Raw genomic sequence first — 21,476 nt, 5'->3', positions numbered from 1 at the left:
CGCCCTCTGTCTCTGTGTCGCTCGCCCTCTGTCTCTGTGTCGCTCGCCCTCTGTCTCTGTGTCGCTCGCCCTCTGTCTCTGTGTCGCTCGCCCTCTGTCTCTGTGTCGCTCGCCCTCTGTCTCTGTGTCGCTCGCCCTCTGTCTCTGTGTCGCTCGCCCTCGCTCACTCACTCGCTCGCTCGCTCGCTCGCTCACTCACTCACTCACTCACTCACTCACTCACTCACTCACTCACTCACTCACTCACTCACTCACTCAGCCTCTCGCTCACCCTAATTCTCTCTCGCGCTCTTTCACTCACTCAGCCTCTCGCTCACCCTAATTCTCTCTCGCGCTCTTTCACTCACTCAGCCTCCCTCGCCCTCTTGCTCGCTCTCTGTGTCGCTCGCCCTCTCTCTCTCTCACACACACTGTGCCGCTCGCCCTCTCTCTGTGTCGCTCGCCCTCTCTCTCTCTCACACACGGTGCCGCTCGCGCTCTCTCTCTCACACACTGTGCCGCTCGCCCTCTCTCTGTGTCGCTCTCTCTCTCTCACACACTGCCGCTCGCCCTCTCTCTCTCTCACACTCTGTGCCGCTCGCCCTCTCTCTGTGTCGCTCGCCCTCTCTCTCTCACACTCTGTGCCGCTCGCCCTCTCTCTGTGTCGCTCGCCCTCTCTCTCTCTCACACACTGTGCCGCTCGCCCTCTCTCTGTGTCGCTCGCCCTCTCTCTCTCTCACACACTGTGCCGCTCGCCCTCTCTCTGTGTCGCTCGCCCTCTCTCTCTCACACACTGTGCCGCTCGCCCTCTCTCTGTCGCTCGCCCTCTCTCTCTCTCACACTCTGTGTCGCTCGCCCTCTCTCTCTCTCACACTCTGTGTCGCTCGCCCTCTCTCTCCATTGCTCCAGCAGGGAGGGGAAGAGGAGCTCTTCAGGCTGTTATTTTGGGCTGGTTTCTTTTGGAAAAAGCAGTGTTTTTCTCTCTCTCTCTATTCACACACACCACCGAGGTTATCTCCCTGATGACCTTTCCCTCCTCTGCCACGGCAAGGATATGCTGCCCTTGTCAAGCGGCCATTGTAATATTCCAGGAAATGCAGAGATAGCCTAAGGCCTGTATGGCTCTGGGGATTGTTGCTATGGACTCCCACTAGCTGTTAAACCTTTGAGCTGAAAAGGTTGGTCAAATGGCTTTTGGGTGCTGAAAAGGTAGCTTTTTCCCCTCAAGCTCATTTGGTTTGCCACAGGTTTTTAATGTGTTCTTCCTCCAGCATGTCTTTCTTCTTTCATGGAAAACTGTTCAGTGCTGACGCTTCTTTGTGAGCTGGCAAACGCTGCAGTCGACATGCCTTCAGTCTGTAGCAGCCTACTGTGTACAATCCTTCCTTACCATAAACATCCTCTCTCCCCCTTCCCCACCATTTCTTTCACTCCCGCTCTCTCTCTCTTCTAAACTACTCTACTTCTCCTCTTGCTCTCGCTCTCTCCTCTAAACTACTCTACTTCTCTCTCTCTCTCTCGCTCTCCTCAACTCTCCCTACTTCTCTCTCTCCTCTAAACTATCCTCTCTCCTCTAAATGATATATACTTCTCGCTCTCTCTCTCCTCTCTCTACTTCTCTCTCTCTCCTCAACTCTCTCTCTCCTCAACTCTCTCTCTCCTCTAAACTATCTCTACTTCTCTCGCTCTCTCTTTCGGCACGTACTCTGGTTTCATCGTCAGAAAATATCACCTCCCTGTCCCCTGTTATCAAAATAAGGCATGAGTAAAGTCTCGAGTGCTGTTTTGACAAGAGTAAAGCAAGCCGAGTTTCTGTGCGCTGCAGGGAGGCGTCTATGTGCTTCTATTTGCGGTGCCATGTCCTCCTCAAACACGCCGCTACTCAACACACCAATCACCGCTCTTTACCACACTACGCCATACAGGAGAATCCCCTCCTTTCGGTTGTGCTTCAGTATCAAACTTATTCTCCAAACTCCTTGACACGCGGGGGTTGAGGGGTTTGATACGTCATCTGTGAGTCTTGATTGATCCTGATCTTTTAGTTCATTTCTCAATCCTGACTTGCATATTTGGTTGTATTTAAAGGGAGAGCATCTTTTTTGATTGTTTACGTCTAGATGTGGAACTTCTGAGGCAACAGTTGTACCAAACACAGCACTGGGTTTTGAGTGCGTAAATGATAGGTTATAGTGTGTATTTAATCTGGGCTAATTGTATTATTCTAATGCTTGACTAAACTAGTGCATCCTAATCTGTCTCTCTGTGACAGGACCAAGCCATGGCGAGGTGGACACACGGGAGTGCTTGTTCTATAACGTGAACTATGAGATCGAGAAGACCAACCAGAGCGGGGTAGAGCGCTGCGAGGGTGAGAAGGACAAGAGGTTGCACTGCTACGCCTCATGGCGCAACAACTCTGGTACCATCGAGCTGGTGAAGAAGGGCTGCTGGCTGGACGACTTCAACTGCTATGACAGGTCAAATCTCCTACCGTTGTGCCCTTGAGCAAGGCCCTATATAATACTGTTGAGTTGTAGATTAGAGGAGCTGCCTTCCTCTGCCTTAAAGACTGGAGTCCTGGGATGTATTCACAAAGAGTGAGAGTAGGAGTGCTGTGCTGGCATCCAGGGTCTAAAGGCAAAACCTGTAAATCCTATACCAGCACTCCTACTCTTCCGCTCTTTATGAATAGGGGTCCTGGTGTGGCGAAGAGGTGGAATCCGTGTGTTCCCTATGGTTGTATACGTGGGTTTCTGCTCAATGTTTTCATTTCCCGAGTGGGATCAATGCCTCAACAAGTGTTTAGAATGAAGCACATTGGGGTCCCCATACGTCACTGATCGATAATGACTAGGTTAGATTAACAATCAAATATGACCATATATACAACTTCAACAATCACAGTTGGATTTGTCACTCAAGCATTACTGCCTATTGACTTCACGGCTGGTGTGTGTGTGTGTGTGTGTGTGTGTGTGTGTGTGTGCAACCTCACATGAGCTTGTCTTCGACGTTTCACTTTTGTTATCGAACATTTTAGTTTCTATTTCATCTATCGGAAGTGTTACTCATCAAATGTTTTTCTAAGGCCCTTTTTACATCAGCAGATGACACAATGCGGAAAGCCAGCCTCAAATCCCAGACAGCAAGCAATGCAGACGTAGAAGCATGGACTCCATATGAAATGTCTCTCTGTCAAACTGGAATATACAGCTGCCCTGCGCCCGGCGGGCCCCGTAGGTGCTCCATAACCAAGGCTTCGCCGTCGCCGGAAAAGTCAGGCAGAGTGGTGCAGTAGATTTTTCAACCGATTGCCGTTGCGATCTATTTCCGGCCTCTCTCCCAAGATCCATAAATCGTTGAATAGATGGATCCGGATGGGAAGCTTGAATACAGTCGCTTCTCCCCGCATACACGTTAGAGAGGAGAAAAAACGTTTTGGCTAAAACCAATCCACTGCATTGTTGTTTACAGAGTGAGACACGTGTACATGGGGTTTAAATGATCAACTTGAAAAGAATGAACATTATTGTGTTTTATAGTGTTGAATGAGAAGAGCCAAGGTAACAATGCATAAAGGGCTTTTGTTTTGGGGTATTTAACCAGAGGTTTTCTACAAGCTCAATTCTAAAGCTGCATTAGCTTCTCACCATGAAAAGTCTATGTATGAAACGATTCCCCGATCCCTCATCGAGACTGCCAGTGCGAAAGTGGGCCAGCAACAATGACTGATCTTGAAACGCAACGCCAGCAATCCCAGGTTGCTTAAACTAGAGGTCGCCACTTCTTAAAATAGCAGACGAGCAGATCCTCTGGTGCATGTTGGAAATACCAAACATCGAAGTGCGTTGAGTGACTGGCTTAAGTCGAAAAAGCTTTTTTGAGACGCTCGAGACTGTTGTAGACACTCGAGACTGTTGTAGATTAGACTTGGGTAAAGATATGTTATCTTGCCGCCACCGGTGAGGTCCGTCCTGTTCTGAATGAACTGTGCAACATATTACCCTGCGGGAATGAAGAGGTTCCTTGAATGTATTGTTGTAAATGCTTTTATATGGTGTGTAAGTTGATCCTGGAAGCCACAGTTGTCAGTGTGAACCCTCTAGTCTAGACATACAGTGGATGTCTTTAAAATCTCAATCTTCAAATTTGCGTCATGATCACAACCATCCTACTGTTGTGAGTTGGTGCCATCCTACTGTTGTGAGTTGGTGTTCATATCGGGACAGCTTGAGGAGACTCCTTCGCTCCACCCCTCCCCACAAGGCCAAGCAGCCCTTAATCCGGGCCCCCTTCCGGTGTTGTCAGGGTCGACTGGCTGGCCTCGCCATTGGCTCTGGCTCTTTGAGGGGAGAGGACACTGCCCAATGACCCGCCAGGCTGCCACATCGCTGACACGGGCTGATGTGCCTGGCGCCCCATCAGCAGAATCAGCACGACCCGGCATAGGGTATAACCACAGGCCCGCTCAAGCACTGAAGTCAGCAGAAAGCTGAGGCGCTCCGTTCTCTACTCCAGACTAAAGCATTTCCCTTTGACGGTCGCTAAAATGTTGTCTTTTTTTCTCAGGCAAGAGTGTGTGGCGACAGAGGAGAATCCTCAGGTCTTCTTCTGTTGCTGCGAGGGGAACTTCTGCAACGAGAGGTTCACCCACCTGCCCGATGTCAATGGACCAAGTAAGTAGACCTGTAGGATGCCGTCTCTTTCATCTGTGTTACATCCATAGAAAATAGATCTGGCCGCCGGTCCACCCAACACAGAACACAGAGTTGAGTAGTAACGTCTCTTCTAATTATTATATTTCTATGGCTAGGCTACACCTCAATTGCAACGTTCACTCCCATACTCAGATTTCAAGGGCTAGTCAGATGTACAGTTTATATTGACCTTTATCTGAATAGGCTTTTGTCATCATTTTGGAGTATTTGATTTTCCCAATCACTGCTCGCTCCATTTGTTTCAGAGCAAATATCATATGCTTTGCTATAGGATCATACTATTATGATATCTTGGTATGTTATCTTGGTATTCCAACCCCTGGCTGGTGTGAAGTGAATCTCAGTAGGTTGATATTATATTTGACATGGGTGTAAAACCTATACCAGCTGGAAGTTGGTATATGTTAAGTTGGAAGCTCTGCGGGCCTCACCCAGGGTTAACTATTGACTTTGTTCCCAAACGGTCTTCACAGAGGGGAATTGTAGGGTCTTAAACATGACGGACTGAAATGTGCAAGAGGCCACACGGGTATTGAATTACAACCCTTGTTTGCAGACTGCAAGTCTTGAAAAGGTAGGGGCAATTCTGCCCAGGATAATAGCACACAAATTATATTATTGAGCACACAGACATCCAGGCAGCAAACCTTTTTGTGCGTTGAAGTCAAAGCAAGGCTTAAAGGAGAAAACAATACTGTGTCTCTACCTATTCATGTACCTAGCTATTCATGTACCTAGCTATTCATGTACCTAGCTAGTACTGTAGCTACCTAATACTGTAGCTACCTAATACTGTAGCTACCTAATACTGTAGCTACCCATTACTATTCTCTCTCGCTCCTCTCGGTAACACTGTGTTCTCTCTGTCCCTCCAGTGATCAAGCCGCCTCCCCCAACACCCACCCTACTCAATGTGCTGGTCTACTCACTGCTGCCTATCACCATGCTCTCCATGGCTCTGCTGCTGGCCTTCTGGATGTACCGCCACCGCAAGCCGCCCTATGGCCACGTGGACATCAACGAGGTCGGCCAGTTTCCCCTTCCCATCTCCCTCCCATCTCCTTAGCTCGGTCTCATTCAGTTTTGCTTCCCGTCACTCTTCTGTACTCATCTTTGAATTAATTTATTTCTTTGAAACATTTAAAATGCGTGCCGACTTGCCTCAGCCAAGTACAACAATACTACACACAAAGAAAGTCATTGAGGGTTAAAAACACAGTAATGTCAACACTTATGTCCATTGTGGTCCTCCTGTCTGTCAGTGGTATTGGCTCTCTCTGTCTGTAGAGATAATGTAGCTGTTGAATTATCTTATGTGGTGCTACCTCTTTCCTGTTTGTGGTTTCTCACTCCTATTCTTTCACTTCCTTGCTCTTTTATCCCTTCTTCTTCTTCGGAGGCCATCTTGTTAGCAGCCCCTAAGCTGCCGTGCAAAGCCTCTATTAATGACCACCGCCATCTAGAGGTAGTCGGCTGCCACTGCACTGTGATATAGGTTCTTCCTATAGGACCCCTGCCCTGTGATAAAGGTCCCTCCTATAGGACCACTGCCCTGTGATATAGGTCCCTCCTATAGGACCACTGCCCTGTGATATAGGTCCCTCCTATAGGACCGCTGCCCTGTGATATAGGTCCCTCCTATAGGACCGCTGCCCTGTGATATAGGTCCCTCCTATAGGACCGCTGCCCTGTGATATAGGTCCCTCCTGTAGGACCGCTGCCCTGTGATATAGCTCCCTCCTGTAGGACCGCTGCCCTGTGATATAGGTCCCTCCTGTAGGACCGCTGCCCTGTGATATAGGTCCCTCCTGTAGGACCGCTGCCCTGTGATATAGGTCCCTCCTGTAGGACCGCTGCCCTGTGATATAGGTCCCTCCTGTAGGACCGCTGCCCTGTGATATAGGTCCCTCCTATAGGACCGCTGCCCTTTGATATAGGTCCCTCCTGTAGGACCGCTGCCCTGTGATATAGGTCCCTCCTGTAGGACCGCTGCCCTGTGATATAGGTCCCTCCTGTAGGACCGCTGCCCTGTGATATAGGTCCCTCCTGTAGGACCGCTGCCCTGTGATATAGGTCCCTCCTGTAGGACCGCTGCCCTGTGATATAGGTCCCTCCTATAGGACCGCTGCCCTGTGATATAGGTCCCTCCTATAGGACCGCTGCCCTTTGATATAGGTCCCTCCTGTAGGACCGCTGCCCTGTGATATAGGTCCCTCCTGTAGGACCGCTGCCCTGTGATATAGGTCCCTCCTATAGGACCGCTGCCCTGTGATATAGGTCCCTCCTATAGGACCGCTGCCCTTTGATATAGGTCCCTCCTATAGGACCGCTGCCCTGTGATATAGGTCCCTCCTATAGGACCGCTGCCCTGTGATATAGGTCCCTCCTATAGGGCCGCTGCCCTGTGATATAGGTCCCTCCTATAGGACCGCTGCCCTGTGATATAGGTCCCTCCTATAGGACCGCTGCCCTGTGATATAGGTCCCTCCTATAGGACCGCTGCCCTGTGATATAGGTCCCTCCTATAGGACCGCTGCCCTGTGATATACGTCCTTCCTATAGGACCACTGTGATATAGGTGCCTCCTATAGGAGCACTGTCATATAGGTGCCTCCTATAGGACCACTGTGATATAGGTCCCCCCTGTAGGACTGTTGTTAGTATATTGCTGGTAGTATATTAGTGTTAGTCTTTAGCATGTGTAGAATCTTGTGCTTATTTCTTTTTGTTAAAGTTAAACTGTTTTGCAACAGAGTTTTAGAAGTTTTTCATTTGATATAAAAGCTCCAGTTATTATAGAAGTTGTAAGTATGTTGTGCGCCGCACTCGGTCCTCATAGGCTTGTTGAATGTAATGTCCCAGTGTTTACCTGTACTGACCTCTGACCTATTTATCTACCAGGATCCTGGCCTAGTTCCCCCTCCTTCCCCCCTGGTGGGGCTTAAACCCCTGCAGTTGCTGGAGATCAAGGCAAGGGGGCGCTTCGGGTGTGTGTGGAAGGCCCAGATGATGAATGAATACGTGGCTGTCAAGGTCTTCCCCATTCAGGTAAGTGGCTGAAGCGTTGATGTAACTTACCCTCCATTTGTGTACCCTCTGAAGCGTTGATGTAACGTTTGTGTGTCCTCCCACAGGATAAGCAGTCGTGGATGAATGAGCGGGACGTGTTCCTCACGCCGGGGATGAAGCACGAGAACCTGCTGCGCTACATTGCGGCCGAGAAGCGCGGGACCAACCTGGAGATGGAGCTGTGGCTCATCTCTGAGTTCCACCAGAGGGTGAGAAGGAGGAGTAGGGAAACGGGGGTGGAGGGAGAGGTGTTAAGGTGAGGGGTGGTTAGGGTGGGAGGGGTTTAGGTTAGGGGGAGGGGCGTTAAAGTGATGACATTATTACATCCAGTTTGGGATATCTCTCAGCAAAGACGTGTATAACTAGCTGTTTCAAGTCTGGGTCATTCGTTTACATCAATTAGCCCCCACAAGGTCCCACCACTGAGCTTTAGCGATGTTCTCTAGCCTTCTATATCAAGCTTGCTACAGAGACCCACTATTTACTTATTGACACTTAGAAGGCTTTGTTTTGTTTCTCCGAGAGTAGGGATGGGAGTTTGAAATGATTTCACTATTAAAAGTTTTTTTTTTTTTTTTTGTACATTATCAGGATAGTTAAAATAAATGTTTTAAAGATGTATATATTTTTTTTAATGGGAACTTGTCGGTGCACTCTTGACTGCATCAAATTGATATAAAGAAGCTATCTAGCTACACTAGCCAGCTAAGCTGGCCAGCTAGCTAGCTAACAAGGCTAATTGTGGCTATTTTGCTGCGCTCCCTGTCCTTGTGAACTCCATTCATATTAAACAACAGCCTACTCCTTCTCATTTAGCCAACTTAATTCTGCGATTGAAATTTTGCGTTGATTAGAAATCTCCCACTTCACTTTCTACACATGTAGCCTCTGACTGTAGCGCCGCTGTCATTGACCGACAATAACAACAAGCTATGAAACGTGTGCAGGTTACCGGGCACTACTTTTTTTGGGGCGTACTCAGAAAAAAAAAATCTGTTTTATAAAAATGTTGAATGTCATGGTGTACTATGTAACAATGTCACATTTTAGACAAAGCCTTGCCATTTAAAATAGGCCTGTGTGTGTGTGTGTGTGTGTGTGTGTGTGTGTGTGTGTGTGTGTGTGTGTGTGTGTGTGTGTGTGTGTGTGTGTGTGTGTGTGTGTGTGTGTGTGTGTGTGTGTGTGTGTGTGTATATATATATAATCTCAGCAAAAAAAGAAACGTCCTCTCACTGTCAATAAACTGCATTTATTTTCAGCAAACTTAACCTGTCTAGGACATGCGTTCCGCTAGCGGAATCCCTCGACAACATTCCGCTGAAAAGGCAGCGCGGGAAATTCAAATATTTTTTTGAAATATGTAACTTTCACACATTAACAAGTCCAATACAGCAAATGAAAGATAAACATCTTGTTAATCTACCCATCGTGTCCGATGTCAAAAATGATTTACAGCGAAAGCACAACATATGATTATGTTAGATCACCACCAAGTAAAAAAAAAAAAAAACACAGCCATTTTCCCAGCCAAAGATAGGAGTCACAAAAAGCAGAAATAGAGATAAATTAATCACTAACCTTTGATCTTCATCAGATGACACTCATAGGACATCATGTTACACAATACATGTATGTTTTGTTCGATAATGTGCATATTTATATCCAAAAATCTCAGTTTACATTGGCGCCATGTTCAGAAATGCCTCCAAAATATCCGGAGAAATTGCAGAGCCACCTCAAATAACAGAAATACTCATCATAAACTTTGATGAAAGATACATGTTTTACATAGAATTAAAGATACACTTGTTCTTAATGCAACCGCTGTGTCAGATTTCAAAAAAACTTTACGGAAAAAGCAAACCATGCAATCTGAGACTGTGCTCAGAAAAAGAAAAAAAAATCTCCGCCTTGTTGGAGTCAACAGAAATCAGAAATTACACTATAAATATTCCCTTACCTTTGATGATCTTCATCAGAATGCACTCCCAGGAATCCTAGTTCCACAATAAATTGTTGATTTGTTCGATAATGTCCATTATTTATGTCCATGTAGCTACTTTTGTTAGCACGTTTAGTACACATATCCAAACGCTCGTGCAGGTAGGTCCAGGTGAACGTCGGACAAAAACTTAAAAAAGTTATATTACAGGTCGAAGAAACTTGTCAAACTAAGTATAGAATCAATCTTTAGGATGTTATCATAAATATTCAATAACGTTCCAACCGGAGAATTCCTTTCTGTGTAGAGAAGCAATGGAACACAGGTCGCTATCATGGTAAATGCGCATGACCAGGAAATGGCTCTCTACCAGAAACCTGACTCATTCCCCTCTTATTCAGCCCCACAACACAGTAGAAGCCTCATTCAAGTTTCTAAAGACGGTTGACATCTAGTGGAAGCCGTTGGAAGTGCAAACAGATCCATATCCTACTGTGCATTCAATAGGGACTGAGTTGAAAATCAACCAACCTCAGATATCCCACTTCCGGGTTGGAATTTTCTCAGGATTTCACCTGCCATATGAGTTCTGTTAGACTCACAGACATCATTCAAACAGTTTTAGAAACTTCAGAGTGTTTTCAATCCAATAGTAATAATAATATGCATATATTAGCATCTGGGACAGAGTAGGAGGCAGTTCACTCTGGGCACGCTATTCATCCAAAAGTGAAAATGCTGCCCCCATCCCAAAAAAGTTAAACCCTTTACAGTGAAGTTATTTGGATTTCTACGAATTGTCTTTGAAAGACAGGTTCCTGAAAAAGGGATGTTTATTTTTTTGCTGAGTTTATATAAACCACACTCACTCTACTGGTCAAAAGTTTTAGAACACCTACTCGTTCAAGGGTTTTTCTATATTTGTTACTTTTTTCTACGTTGTAGAATAATAGTGAAGACATCAAAATTATGAAATAACACATATGGAATCATGTAGTAACTGAACAAGTGTAAAACAAATCAAAATATATTTTTGAGATTCTTCAAAGTAGCCACCCTTTGCTTTGACAGATTTGTACACTTTTGGCATTCTCTCAACCAGCTTCACCTAGAATGCTTTTTCAACAGTCTTGAAGGAGTTCCCACATATGCTGAGCACTTGTTGGCTGCTTTTCCTTCACTCTGTGGTCCAACTCATCCAAAACCATCTCAATTGGGTTGAGGTCGGGTGATTGTGGAGGCCAGGTTTTCTGAAGCAGCACTCCATCACTCTCCTTCTTGGTCAAATAGCCCTTACATAGCCTGGAGGTGTGTTTTGGGTCATTGTCCTGTTGAAAAACAAATGATAGTCCCACGAAGCGCAAACCAGATGGGATGGCGTATCGCTGCAGAATTCTGTAGTAGCCATGCTGGTTAAGTGTGCCTCGAATTCTAAATAAATCACAGACAGTGTCACCAGCAAAGCACCATCACACCACCTCCTCCATGCTTCACGATGGGAATCACACGTGCGGAGATCATCTGTTCACCTATTCTGCGTCCCACGAAGACGGGGCGGTCGGAACCAAAAATCTCAAATGTGGACTCATCAGACCAAAGGACAGGTTTCCACTGGTCTAATGTCCATTGCTCGTGTTTCTTGGCCCAAGCAAGTCTCTACTTCTTAACGGTGTTTTAGTAGTGTTTTTTTTGCAGCAATTCAACCATGAAGGCCTGATTCATGCAGTCTCCTCTGAACAGTTGATGTTGAGATGTTTCTGTTACTTGAACTCTGAAGCATTTATTTGGGCTTCAATTTCCTCAAGTTACCTCAAATTAACTTATCCTCTGCAGCAGAGGTAACTCTGGGTTTTCATTCCTGTGGCGGTCCTCATGAGAGACAGTTTTATCATAGCGCTTGATGGGTTTTTGCTACTGCACTTGAAGAAACGTTCTAAGTCCTTGAAATGTTCCGCATTGACTGACCTTCATGTCTTAAAGTAATGATGGCCTGTCATTTCTCTTTGCTTATTTGAGCTGTTCTTGCCATAATTTGGACTTGGGCTTTTACCAAATAGGGTTATCTTCTGTATACCACAACTGATTGGCTCAAACGCATTAAGAAGGAAAGAAAATGTACTTTTAACAAGGCACACCTGTTAATTTAAATGCATTCCAGGTGACAACCTCATGAAGCTGGTTGAGAGAATCTCAAGAGTGTGCAATGCTGTTATCAAGGCAAAGGGTGGCTACTTTGAAGAATCTCAAATATATAAAATATTTTTAGATTTTTTTTTTAACACTTTTTTTGGTTACTTCATGATTCCATATGTGTTATGTCATTGTTTTGATGTCTTCACTTCTATTCTACTATGTTGAAAATAGTAAAAATTAACCTGGAATGAGTAGTGGCGTCCAAGCTTTTCACTGGTACTGTATATACACACAATGCCTTCGGAAAGTGTTTAGACCCCTTGACTTTTTTTGTTTGGCTATTCAAATAAATCTGCCCATCCCTATACGAGAGGTATTGCCTTTTTATTTTCCTCGCTGTTGAATTTTCAATTCCGCGAAAGTTGTTTTGCTACAGTTTAATAGCACTCGATTTGACAGACCTCAGTGGCTGGCCTTCATTGATCTCGTACAATAAACTATGTATGAATGATAGCAACCCTGTCTCTGCGGTCAAATACACTTGTTTTTCCCCAGTTCAATCATTGAAAAGTTATTTAGTGTGCTCTCGGGATGTCTTACTTTATCTTGTTAACTGCTCCACTTCTCACTTTCTCTTTTTCTCTCTCGTGCTTCCTTTCTCTATCGCTCTCTCTCGCTCTCCTCCCTCTTGTTCTGTGTATGTCTGCCTGTGTGTATACTCCAGGGCTCCCTGACAGACTATCTGAAGGGGAACGCGATCAGCTGGACTGAGCTGTGTCACATCTCTGAGACCATGGCCTGCGGGCTGGCCTACCTGCACGAGGACGTTCCTCGCTACAAAGGAGAGGGACCCAAACCGGCCATCGCTCACAGGTAAGGGCACACGAGGTCAGCACTGGTTTGTGTGAGAGAGAATGCGAGACATTAGACTTGGGGTCTGGTTCGAGCAGCGATTCTGTTTTCTCAGTGACCTATCTGGTAAGTTAAGGTAATCCTATACCGTAGCAATGATTATGCAACATTTTTGTTCACTCTGCGGGCCCCGGTGTCGTCATTCTACAATCCGGAGGGATCTATCCTTGACGGTATCTGTTCTTTTAACAGCACTCAAACCTCTTTACTGCAATTTTATTTGACCGCAGGAAATCAAAATTGTTTACACTTTATGCCATTGGGAAAACACTTCAATTCAGTTCTGATTAAACTGTGCCATAAGTCTAGACAGGACCGTTCCCTGTTTGTAGCGAGTCTCTCAGTTCTGATTTAAACTGTGCCATAAGTCTAGACAGGACCGTGCCATAAGTCTAGACAGGACCTTTCCCTGTTTGTAGCGAGTCTCTCAGTTCTGATTAAACTGTGCCATAAGTCTAGACAGGACCGTTCCCTGTGGGCAGTGGGTCTTCTTTATTTGTGTGTAGTTCATGATCAGATCGATCATGACAAAGGGCCAACTGATCCCAAACCAGTTGTGGGGCCAATCCGATCTCTCTAAGCCAGGGTTATTCAATGAAATACTATATGGTCCTTTTCAGACCTTGGACACCAGGGAAGGAAACTCTCAGACCAATCACTGATGTTAATTGAACTGGTAGAAAAGAAAAGCAGGGTCTGGTTCAGTAGGCAGGCAACGTTTTGAAATTACCTGAACTTGTCCGATAAGAAAAACGCTTTTCTGTTTTCTGCCGCAACAGTTTTTGCTACGTTGTGCCCTACTAAACATGACCCAGTTTTTCCCTCGAGCCATATAGTTCAATAGCCTTGCTGCCGTGTCGTTCAATAGCCCTGCTGCCGTGTCGTTCAATAGCCCTGCTGCCGTGTCGTTCAATAGCCCTACTCTACAACATCACTGACCCCCCGTCCTCTTTTCCTTCTCCTCTCCAGGGACTTCAAGAGTAAGAACGTGATGCTGCGGACGGACCTGACGGCCATCATCGGAGACTTTGGGCTGGCGGTGCGGTTCGAGCCGGGCAAGCCCCCAGGGGACACTCATGGCCAGGTGAGTGGGTCACCATCAGTCTGTCCCAAATGGCGCCCCGTTCCCGATTTTAGTTAACTACTTTTCATCCGTAAACAGGAATCAGGGAGCTATTTCTGACAAGTAAATCGATCGTACTATCTATGAACAAAGACCAACATGGAGACACTGCTTTAAAGATCATACTAACTATGAACAAAGACCAACATGGAGACACTGCTTTAAAGATCATACTAACTATGAACAAAGACCAACATGGAGACACTGCTTTAAAGATCATACTAACTATGAACAAAGACCAACATGGAGACACTGCTTTAAAGATCATACTAACTATGAACAAAGACCAACATGGAGACACTGCTTTAAAGATCATACTAACTATGAACAAAGACCAACATGGAGACACTGCTTTAAAGGTCGTACTAACTAAACTCAGGAAAAAAGGAACGTCCTTTCAGCAAACTTAACATGTGTAAATATTTCTATGAACATAACAAGATTCAACAACTGAGATGTAAACTGAACAAGTTCCACAGACATGTGACTAACAGTAATGGAATAATGTGTCCCTGAACAAAGGGGGGTTCAAAATCAAAAGTAACAGTCAGTATTTGGTGTGGCCACCAGCTGCTTTAAGTACTGCAGTGCATCTCCTCCTCATGGACTGCACCAGATTTGCCAGTACTTGCTGTGAGATGTTACACCACTCTTCCACCAAGGCACCTGCAAGTTCCCAGACATTTCTGGGGGGAATGGCCCTAGCCCTCACCCTCCGCTCCAACAGGTCCCAGACGTGCTCAATGGGATTGAGATCCGGGCTCTTTGCTGGCCACAGCAGAACACTGACATTCCTGTCTTGCAGGAAATCACGCACAGAACGAGCAGTATGGCTGGTGGCATTGTCATGCTGGAGGGTCATGTCAGGATGAGCCTGCAGGAAGGGTACTACATGAGGGAGGAGGATGTCTTCCCTGTAACGCACAGCGTTGATAATGCCTGCAATGACAACAAGCTCAGTCCGATGATGCTGTGACACACCGCCCCAGACCATGACGGACCCTCCACCTCCAAATCGATCCCGCTCCAGAGTACAGGCCTCGGTGTAACGCTCATTCCTTTGACGATAAATGCAAATCCGACCATCACCCCTGGTGAGACAAAACTGCGACTTGTCAGTGAAGAGCACTTTTTGCCAGTCCTGTCTGGTCCAGCGACGCTGGGTTTGTGCCCATAGGCGACGTTGTTGCCGGTGATGTCTGGTGAGGACCTGCCTTACAACAGGCCTACAAGCCCTCAGTCCAGCCTCTCTCAGCCTATTGCGGACAGTCTGAGCACTGATGGAGGGATTGTGCGTACCTGGTGTATCTCGGGCAGTTGTTGTTGCCATCCTGTACCTGTCCCGCAGGTGTGATGTACGAATGTACCGATCCTCTGCAGGTGTTACACGTGGTCTGCCACTGCGAGAACAATCAGCTGTCCATCCTGTCTCCCTGTAGTGCTATCTTAGGCGTCTCACAGTTAGGACATTGCAATTAATTACCCTGGCCACATCTGCAGTCCTCATGCCTCCTTGCAGCATACCTAAGGCACGTTCACACAGATGAGCAGGGACCCTGGGCATCTTTCTTTTGGTGTTTTTCAGAGTCAGTAGAAAGACCTCTTTAGTGTCCTAAGTTTTCATAATTGTGACCTTAATTGCCTACCGTCTGTAAGCTGTTAGTGTCTTAACGACCGTTCCACAGGTGCATGTTCATTAATTGTTTATGGTTCATTGAACAAGCATGGGAAACAGTGTTTAAACCCTTTACAATGAAGATCTGTGAAGTTCTTTGGATTTTTACGAATTTGTCTTTGAAAGACATGGTCCTGAAAAAGGGACTTTTATTTTTTTTGCTGAGTTTATGAACAAAAAACATCATAGAGACACTGTTTTAAAGCTAGCTCATGTAGTCACGCAATATGGAAAAGGAAGTGCGTGAGTGTGTGAGAGTGTGTAGGGGACCTAGTCTGACAGTGTCTTGTCCGTCGTGCAGGTGGGTACCAGGCGCTACATGGCGCCGGAGGTCCTGGAAGGGGCCATTAACTTTCAGCGGGATGCCTTCCTCAGGATAGACATGTACTCCATGGGCCTGGTGCTGTGGGAGCTGGTGTCGCGCTGCAAGGCGGCCGACGGTGAGTCACACACTAACACCCAAACGCACACACAGGATCATACTTGCTGATTTATCGTCAATCATACCACATTGGAATCAGGCTGAAAACTTTTAATGCAGTGTAATTGACAAATGAGTACACATAAATGTTGATAGCTTGTGGGTAACGACGTAGCATAGCCTGTTGAGGTTCCAGGCTAAGATATTGCTGTTGTGTTGTATGGTCAGACCCAGTGGATGAGTACATGCTGCCGTTTGAGGAGGAGATTGGCCAGCACCCGTCCCTGGAGGACTTACAGGATGTGGTGGTCCACAAAAAGATGAGACCGGTCTTCAAGGACTGCTGGCTCAAACACGCTGTGAGTATTCTCGCTTTGTCTCCAACGCAGAGAGCAGTGGGTCAATACTGGGATGTCCTTACAGCAGTACAGTTTTGATTCACATTTCCCACAATATGTCACCCAGGCCTGCAACATGATGTTAAGTGCTGAGATGTTCCTGTCCTCTGATGTGTCTCGCAGGGCCTAGAGTCGATGTGTGAGACAATAGAGGAGTGCTGGGACCATGACGCCGAGGCGCGGCTTTCGGCCGGCTGCGTGGAGGAGCGCATCTCGCAGATCCGCCGGCTGACCAGCCCCCCTACCTCAGACTGCTTGGTCTCCATGGTGACCTCTGTCACCAACGTGGACTTGCCACCCAAAGAGTCCAGTATCTGAGCCCAAACCCCTGTCCCTACCAACACCCACCCACCCAACGCAGAGCGACAACATGCAAGCAAACAAAACAGCCTTGTCTTGTTCTTCTTCAGCTTCAGCCGATCTCAGAAAAAAAAAAAACATGAATGCAGCTGCTGTTTTATCCTGACATCTTTTTTTTAATTGATTTTTATTGTTATTTTCTTTCCAATCGGATCAATATTACCAGCACACTTCTTCTCTACTGTGTTTTTATCAAGAAGACAAGAAAAAAATAATTACAAAAAAAAAAACGAAATTGACATCTCAGTAGTGCATTCAGGTGCCGACTTATGAATGCTGACAAGGTGCAGGTACCTCAACCGTTTTCAGCTCTCAGCCGTTTATTTGGGTTTAGTTTATTCCTCTCTGTCTTCTGGACAGGATTGCCTGTGACAAAACCAACCAACTAAGCAACCATCTACCATGTTGGACAATACATCAATGCTGCAAAAACCTTATATGAACATTAAGACTTACACACAACTAACCTTCCTCAAGGGATTTTAGTTTTCAGAAAACTTTTCCTTTTCCGACAGCGTGCTATACAAACCTTCGGAACTAACGGGTGTCTTTAGAACACAGGGAAAAGTGGAAGGCAACTGGACTCGTTTCATTTAGGATTTTGCTATATTCTTACCGGTGACTCTGACTGGGGTTGACTATAGCATATTAATCAGTGGATGTTGAAAAGTTCAAAAGAAAATGGCTTGCTTCCCACAGCATCTGGATAATGCATTTTGTTTGGTACGGAGCTACTACTCAGGTAACCAGTCTCAAGGGGGCAGGAGATGATGATTTAAGGTGATATCGCAACGCGTCCCGTAAAGTAGAGCGAGAGCCACATCCGCTGCCTTTGATGGGTAGGGTGGGGGCAGACTTTGATGAGAGGGGTTTTTCTGACATGGTTCAAACCTTTTTAGCTGAGATCAAAATGGTCTAAACATTGAAGGATGCCCAAACAAACTACAAAAACAATAGGTGCCAGACTATGGTGAAAATTTGTAAAACCACAATAGGTGCATGACCATGGTGAAGATTTGTATGCATTTTGGGTGTGAGAATGAATGCGTGTGTGTTTGCTTGTGACTATTTGTGCAGTGAGAGTGACTGAATGTGTAGCGGAGAGGGATGGAAGTTAAGACCATGAAAAGAAAGTTTCAGCCGTAAACAGCTGAAGATGAGTTAAATGTTTCCCTTTTTTTTCTGTTATTTCTTATTTTGTTTCAGTGAGTGTATTGGACATTGGGAGCTAAGGACCTAGACTCTATCCACAGAAGGACCATCTTAGGCCTCAGCAAAAGCCTATATCCTTCACTAGTGTCGAGAGGGAGGGCGGAGTACAGTTGAAGCGTCACTGCCTGGTACCTTCGTTATTTACCTCTTTCTCACAGGGACCAAACTTAGAGTTTTGACCGGGTAGGTCCTGCATTGTAGAAAGGTTTTCGACAGGGCACCAAGCGTAACAACCAATTTTAAACTTCACTTCATTCAGATTGGTTACACGTTCTCGTTCATTAGAAGAGAAAAGTTACACGCAACATTTCCGTATGCCATAATGTAACAGTGAATGTCTACAATGCTGCTGTTTCAGCTCAAAGATGAATATATTTCTGTGTTCCATTTTTTTCCCCCTGTGCATTACACATACAAATCTCAGTAGATTTAACTAAACGTGCATACAAGAGCAGAAGTACGTTGGTAGGGATGACAAGGCTTCCGATGTGAAAGAGAACAACACAAACAATAAAATCTAGTAAAAATAGATCAGAAAACTAAAACACAAAAAAATATATATATTGTTCATGAACCACAGACCACCTCAAACCAGAAATACCTCAGATTTTTCAATGTATATGAGTTCTGTTATATATTTTGTTAGTTGTGTTGACTTGTAGTAAGTATGTTTTAATGTGATTTTTTTTGGGGGGGGGGGGGGGGGGGCTTTTGTGATTAAGGAATTTTGGAAGATAAAATGTCCAAAATCATTTAAAGAAGTGGTACCATGTCATGTTGTATAAATGAAAGAAAATCTTGTAAATAGCTGTATACAGTTGTAGAATTCTACCTATATACAGTATGACACCTGAGCATTATTCATAATTTCTGCTGACTTTTCCCAACTTGTCTTTTCCTCTCCATTACCTAAAGGAACATTGAACCTGTATTTGGTTTTTCCTCACAAAAAACGAATATCCACCCACCACCATCATCGTGTCTGACCTGTAATATTTTTGCATACCCCATACCCCTATATGCTTCATGGCCAAAAGTATGTGGACACCTGCTCGTCAAACATCTCATTCCAAAATCATGGGCATTAATATGAAGTTGGTCCCCACCTTGCTGCTATAACAGCCTCCACTCTTCTGGGAAGGCTTTCAACTAGATTTTGGAACATCGATGCTTCCATTCAGCCACAAGAGCATTGGTGAGGTCGGTTTTTCAATTCATACCAAAGGTGTTCAACGGAGTTGAGGTCAGGGCTCTGTGCAGGCTAGTCAAGTTCTTCCACACCTATCTCAACAAACCATTTCTGTATAGACCTCGCTTTGTGCATGCGGGCATTGCCATGCTGAAACAGGAAAGGGCCTTCCCCAAAATGTTGCCACAAAGTTGGAAGCACAGAATCGTCTAGAATGTCATTGTATGCTGTAGCGTTAAGATCTCCCTTCACTGGAACTAAAGGGCTTAGCCCGAACCATGAAAAACAGCCCCAGACCATTATTCCTCCTCCAAACTTTACAGTTGGTACTATGCATTCGGGCAGGTAGCGTTCTCCTGGCATCCGCCAAACCCAGATTCGTCCGTCGAACTGCCAGATGGTGAAGCGTGATTTATCACCCCAAAAATGTGTTTCCACAGCTCCAGAGTCCAATTACGTTGAGCTTTACACCACTCCAGCCGACACTCCACCACATTTTGCATGGTGATCTTAGGCTTGTGTGCGGCTGCTCGGCCTTGGAAACTCATTTCATGAAGCTCCTGACGAACAGTTATTGTGCTGACGTTGCTTCCGGAGGTAGTTTGGAGCTTGGTAGTGAGTGTTGCAACCAAGGACAGACGATTTTTACGCACTTCCGCACTCAGCGGTCCCATTCTGTGAACTTGTGTGGCTTACCACTTCGCGGTTGAGCCGTTGTTGCTCCTAGACGTTTCGACTTCACATTAGCAGGGCAGAAATTTGATGAGCTCTTCAGTAAGGCCATTCTACTGCCAATGTTTGTTTATGGAGATTGCATGGCTGAGTGCTCGATTTTCTACACCTGTCAGCAACGGGTTTTGAAGGGGTGTCCACATACTTCTGCCTATATAGTGTACCTTGGGTTTGTCATTGCTTTTAAAATGTATTTAATGACTTATCCCATTCCGTGATGAAAAAAGCAAGCATTTTTACGGAAAAGACTAAATGAATACCAAGAGATATCATTGAATTTCCTTATACAAAGCAATGTGTCTCCAAATTAGTTTCTCTCTCGATTTATAGCATTCTAACTTTTTAAAGCATAAAGTAATATTTTCTTGGTTGATGTTTGATTTGGTAGCACCTTGGGGGGTGTGGGGGTCATTGTCCCTGGATTCTCGTCCCCATCTCATCACACGTTGACTGACAAGAGGCACCGCAGTGGCCTCAGCTCCTTAACCCTACACCTTACAGAAGAAAGCTATTGTTATAAGTTATTGTTCACTGTGCCATACGTTTTAAGGTTTGACATCTCTCAGCAGCGTTACACCTGTGTGTAAAGCAGAGGGTTTCAGTGTGTTTTAGTTGCACTCATGGACAGACTCATGACTTCAACCTCTTGTCATCATGAACCCCAGTGTTTGACGTGGGCCTGCGGATTTCTGCGATCCATGTTGCTTTGAATAAGTGAAACCATAGCTAGCGTCATTTTAAGTTTTTGTGGTTAGAGAACTTTAACAAGTATTTGGGTCTGTAAAGAGACTACTTTTCAAGGAGCCCCTCTTTCCCTGTGTTAGAGAGCAAGAAAACAATAAGGAAGCACACTCGTATGGCACTTTTTATTTTCTCTGGATTAACTTCACACCATTTTATCATTAACCAGGACGGAGCTATTGGTTTGATTTCAATGCCTTGTTAGCAAATCAAGGTTATGTCTGTGTCAAATGATCAGGTTAGTGTTTTATGTAGAATCTTATTGTAAAACAGTTTTTAACTGTATTAATGCTATAAGTGTAACGGGATCAAGAAATTGCCAGTTTGGATATAAAATGTAGCAAGCAATATCTACAGCAATAGTTCTACATATTCTTTCTGACCTCATAGGTACTGTAATAGGCCCTTGAGCTAGTGACCAACCAAAACGTCTGGTTGAAAAATGCGCTTTGTTGTCAAGAGGAAGGTTGGTTTGTCGATCCCCAGACATTGTCTTGGTCATAGTGTTCGTTGAGTTTTGATAGGCCTTCACCTTTTTTTCAGTCAGACTTTTAACCATGAGAAACGTGTAGCCAAATCCCTTGCACCTAAGTCTGCAAGAGGTGGAACCAAATTCTTTGTTTGAATATTTTTTTGGGGGGTTGTAATGTGTCCCAATTCTCTCTCAGCCTGGTCTCATTAACTAGTTTTAACATAGTAAATGTAAATATGGACACTCAAATTAGTATGATATGTTACGTTTGGTATGGTTACATAAGACAATGAAAGTAGGATGGGTGGGCGTGTAATATGAATGCCTAGCAACCCAAAGGTTGCGAGTTTTAATCTCACATTATCATTTTAGCTAATTAGCAACTTTTCAACTAACT

General features: G+C 45.2%; 1 protein-coding gene across 1 annotated transcript in view; it reads left to right on the top strand.

Annotated features, from left to right (window-relative positions):
• LOC120027789 (activin receptor type-2B) overlaps window positions 1-18,652 on the top strand; it is a 79,199-nt gene extending 60,547 nt beyond the window's left edge. The window contains exons 2-11 of the mRNA XM_038972815.1: window positions 2,252-2,459; window positions 4,552-4,658; window positions 5,576-5,724; window positions 7,602-7,748; window positions 7,835-7,978; window positions 12,569-12,717; window positions 13,726-13,840; window positions 15,856-15,994; window positions 16,204-16,334; window positions 16,497-18,652. Coding sequence (XP_038828743.1) covers window positions 2,252-2,459; window positions 4,552-4,658; window positions 5,576-5,724; window positions 7,602-7,748; window positions 7,835-7,978; window positions 12,569-12,717; window positions 13,726-13,840; window positions 15,856-15,994; window positions 16,204-16,334; window positions 16,497-16,691 — 1,484 coding nt within the window. The 3' untranslated portion in view covers window positions 16,692-18,652. The remainder of the gene's footprint in view (window positions 1-2,251; window positions 2,460-4,551; window positions 4,659-5,575; window positions 5,725-7,601; window positions 7,749-7,834; window positions 7,979-12,568; window positions 12,718-13,725; window positions 13,841-15,855; window positions 15,995-16,203; window positions 16,335-16,496) is intronic.
• Window positions 18,653-21,476: the final 2,824 nt, after the last annotated feature.

The sequence above is a fragment of the Salvelinus namaycush genome, chromosome 33, assembly GCF_016432855.1.
Source record: "Salvelinus namaycush isolate Seneca chromosome 33, SaNama_1.0, whole genome shotgun sequence".
NCBI classification, from domain to species: Eukaryota; Metazoa; Chordata; class Actinopteri; order Salmoniformes; family Salmonidae; genus Salvelinus; species Salvelinus namaycush.
Note: the sequence above shows the minus strand (reverse complement) of the source record. Positions and strands in the feature narration are given on the sequence as shown.